The sequence below is a fragment of the Lontra canadensis genome, unplaced genomic scaffold (assembly GCF_010015895.1).
Source record: "Lontra canadensis isolate GAN:19392208 unplaced genomic scaffold, GSC_riverotter_1.0 scaffold16, whole genome shotgun sequence".
Classification (NCBI taxonomy): domain Eukaryota; kingdom Metazoa; phylum Chordata; class Mammalia; order Carnivora; family Mustelidae; genus Lontra; species Lontra canadensis.
The window spans coordinates 7,761,145-7,765,215 of record NW_022631010.1 but is presented as its reverse complement, the minus strand read 5'-3'; the positions used below and the strand labels follow the sequence as shown (position 1 = coordinate 7,765,215).

Sequence of the window (4,071 nt, the reverse complement as noted above, 5' to 3'; positions counted from 1 at the left end):
TTAAAAATGTCTATTCTCTGATTTGGAAACGAAGAGGAGGAAGAAGAAGAAGGTGAAGAAGGTGAGGAAGGAGGAGGAGAAGGAGGTGGAAGAGGAGGAGGAGGAGGAGAAGAAGAAGAAGAAGAAATTAAAAGGAGGAGGAGGAGAGGGAGGAGAATGAGAAATAAGAACTGAAAGTTCTGCTTAAGAAAAAAGAATCCTCTTCCCCAAAGATTAATCTGAGTGTGCCAAGGAGAATGAGATGTTGGGAAGAGTCAAGAGCCCCAGGTTTGAGCAAGCTCTGAGCCTGCCTCTCACTGTGAAATCTCTGACCTCATTTCCTTGTTAATAAAATGAAGGAAATCAGCTTTGTTGTCTCTGAGCCTCCTCTGCTTCCAGCATCTATGTTTTCCACACTGTGATTCAGAAACTTTTAGTAATAACTTCTTACCAGAGGAAAGCATGTTGAGAGCCTCAATTTCATTTGCTTATTTCTATTTCACCATTTGAGAGATAAGAAAGACACTGAGAAGTGAAGGGTTTTGACCAAGGTCACAGCTGGTAAATGGAAAAATGGTGACAAGATGCCCAATTGGTCAAGCCAGTTTTAGACACAAATATCCAACAACCAAGTCACTAGTAAGACCCTTGATGAACATTTGGGTCATGTTTTTGCTCATTCCTCACTCTTACCGACGGAGTCCTTCCCTCAAGATTTCACAGTGGGGAAGAACCTGTCTCACAAAAAGATTACCAGGCATGTGACATTGTGAGTTAATCCCAGGATGAGGTGAGCACAGGACCCTGAGGGAGCACGAGGGGAGGGTTAGCAGGGAGCATTGGTTTCTAGCAAAGCTCCTTTGAAAGAAGAGAGATGAGAGATGGGATTGAACCTTGCAGAGAAGGGGATGGAGGGAACAGGGGGCTTGCATTGGAACTAAAGAACACACAGGACTGACAAAGGTCCAGATGCCACATGCAGCTCAGAGTCTATGAGCACCTGCAGCAGCGGAGAGAGAGTTGGGGCAAGAGGTGGTGGCAGGACTTGGCAGGACTTTGTCCTGAAGGCAACTGATGGGGGGGCCTCTGGGGAGCGATGGTGAGTGCTAAGGAGGAGAGGGGTCAGGTCCATACAGCATGCTCCAAAGGTCTTAGTGAAGTTTTAAGCTTTAAAAACACAAGAAGTATAAATGCTACAAACTTCCACCCCCCCCAAAAAAAAACAACAACCCATCATTTGCAAGTTCAACTATTCAAATTTCTTTTGTGAATTTTGTTGGACTAAATGCCCTTCAATCAGACTGGGGAAGCTCCTTTCTAGTACCAGTGTTTTGACACACTGTGTTACATTCGTTTCAGGGGTAATCCTAGCCATGGTTAAGTCCTGTGGAGAATGTTGACATTTTTGTTTTTAGTAGGTCACTGATCCTTATCCATTAAGGAATTGCTCCTCTTTCCCCCTCTATCCCCTTCCCTCCATCGCTACAGATTTATCAATTCTGGATATTTCACATAAATGGAATCATACAATATACAATCTTTGGTGTCTGGCTTCTTTCACCTAACATCATGTTTTGGAGGGCTGTCCATATCCTACTATATACCAGTACTTTATCCCTTTATATGCTGAAATGATATTCCATTATATATAGATAAATCAGTTAATCTAGTCATCCACTTGTGGACATTCACCGTTTTCTCATCTTTTAGCTATCGTGAATAGTGCTGCTACAAATGTGTGTACAATGACTTGCTTGAGCACCTGTTTTCAATTTTTTTTTTAAAGAAGCATTCTATGATAATATTATCTGTTCAAGGGCTCCTGTTGCAAGTGGTATACCAAGCATAGGCTTCCAGTCTGTGAGCCCAAGTTCACATATGTAGGAAGATAAAAGCAAACTGTGATCCATGCACATGCTGAAAAGCAAAGGCTCATGGTTAATCACGTTGTAATGTTTAAATGTCTACAGCCTAGCAGCCTAAGTCACAAGTCTTAGGTTTTTCTGGATGTCCCACAAGGTATGTGCACTTTTCTTCAGCTGAGCAACCTCATCGTCCTTCAGTTTCTGGTTGATCACATTGATTAATCCCTGACACTTCAGGAAACATGGAAGGCTCAGGAAGATTTCATTCTCCACGCCGTATATTCCCTTCACCATCACTGACACTGGATGAATCCTGGATAGATTTTCCAACATGGATTCAATGATATCAGCCACATTTAATCCAACACCCCAGTTGGTACATCCTTTTAGCTTCATGACGTCATAGGCACTTTCAACCACCATCTTCTCCACTTCCTTATAATTTTCACTGTCATTGCCTGTTCCCATTTCTGGATTCAGTTCCCGAGAGAAATGCCTGCCATATTGACTCCACTCCATGCAGCCACATTTGAGTCCCCATATTCTCCCAAAATCCATTGATGGCAGCTGCTGGAATGAATGACAAGTTTTTCAGGGATAAGATAGTGAAATCTAGCAGAACCCAGATTACACCCACTTCCAATGACACGGTACTTGGGTAGCCCACTTAGTTTCTGGGTAACATACATGAGAATATCCACTGGGTTGGAAACCACACTTATGATACAATCAGGACTGTACTTGACTATCTGGGGAATAACAAATTTGAAGACATTAAAATTCCTCTGCACCAGATTGAGACAGCTCTTGCTCTCCTGCTGATGGACTCCTGCAGTCACCGCTATAATCTTAGAATTGGCAATCACAGAGTAATCTTTATCTGCCACAATTTTAGGTGTCTGAAGAAATAAGCTCTCATGTTGCAGATCCATCATTTTACCTTTATCTTCCAAAACATCTATAAGGGCAAGCTCATCAGCCAGAGACTTTTCTAGAATGCTGATGGCACACGCCATATCAACTTGTCCAATGCCCGCTACAGTGATCTTATTGTTTGGGATGGTTGCCTCCTCTTCTGCACCTGGTGCCATCAGTTTTTCCTTAAGAGTTGCCATTGTGCCCAGGAGAGAGATAGCCATTAAGAGTTGTGCAAAGAAGACAATGTCAGCTGCGTGAGTCTCCTTGGGCGCAGGATCTGCTCAATTTTTTAAAAAATATATAGACCTAAGAGTGAAATTATGGGGTCATGCAGTAATTTCATGTTTAACGTTTTGAGGAACTGCCAAACTGTTAGAGGCCAAACTATTTTGCATTCTCGCCAGCAATGTACAAGTCTTTCAATTTCTCCAAGACCTCACCAATACTTTTTGGTTTTTTGATGATTATTGCCACCCGAGTAGGTGTGAAGTGGTACCACATTATGGTTTTTTAAAATTAATTATTTTTATTAACATATAATGTATTATTTGCCCCAGGGGTACAGGTCTGTGAATCGTCAGGCTTACACATTTCACAGCCCTCACCATATCACATACCCTCTCCGATGTCCATAACCTAACCACCCTCTCCACACATTGTGGTTTTAACACGCTTTTTTCTAACTAATGATGTTGAGTGTCTTTTCATGTGCTTTTGGCCATTTGTTTAACTTCCTTGGGAAAAGTGTCTATTTTGCCCATTTTTAAGTTGTGTTGTTTGTCTCTTGTTGTAAGAATTTTTTATATATTCTGGATACTAGACTTTTATCAGGTATATAATTTGCAAATATTTTATCCAATCTGTAGGTTGTCTTTTCACTTTTCTGATAATGTCCTTTGGTGTCTGTAATTAATGTAATTTGGTGTCTTTGGTGTCTGTAATTTCAATAGAGGTTTGACTTATTTGTTGTTGTTGTTCATGGTTTTGGTGTCATGTCTAAGAATCCATTGCCAAATCCAAGGTCATGAAGATTTACACCTCTATTTTTTTCTAGCAGTTTTATAGTTTTAGCCCTTATGTTAGGTTGATCCATTTTGACTTGATTTTTTTATGTGATATAAGGTAAAGGTCCAACTTCATTCTTCTCTCTGTGGATATCCAGTTTTCCCAGCAGGTTTGCTGAAAAGACTATCCATTTCCCGTGGATTGTTTTGGCACTCTTGTTGAAAATAGGTTGACCATATATATGAGGGTTGATTTCTGAGTTCTCTATTCTATTCCATTGGTCTATGTGTTTATCCTTATGCTA

General features: G+C 40.9%; 1 protein-coding gene across 1 annotated transcript; it reads right to left on the bottom strand.

Annotated features, from left to right (window-relative positions):
• Positions 1-2,320: 2,320 nt before the first annotated feature.
• LOC116868742 (L-lactate dehydrogenase B chain-like) lies at positions 2,321-2,959 on the bottom strand. The gene has a single exon (XM_032859386.1). It carries the CDS (start codon positions 2,957-2,959, stop codon positions 2,321-2,323), a length of 639 nt encoding a protein of 212 aa, XP_032715277.1.
• Positions 2,960-4,071: the final 1,112 nt, after the last annotated feature.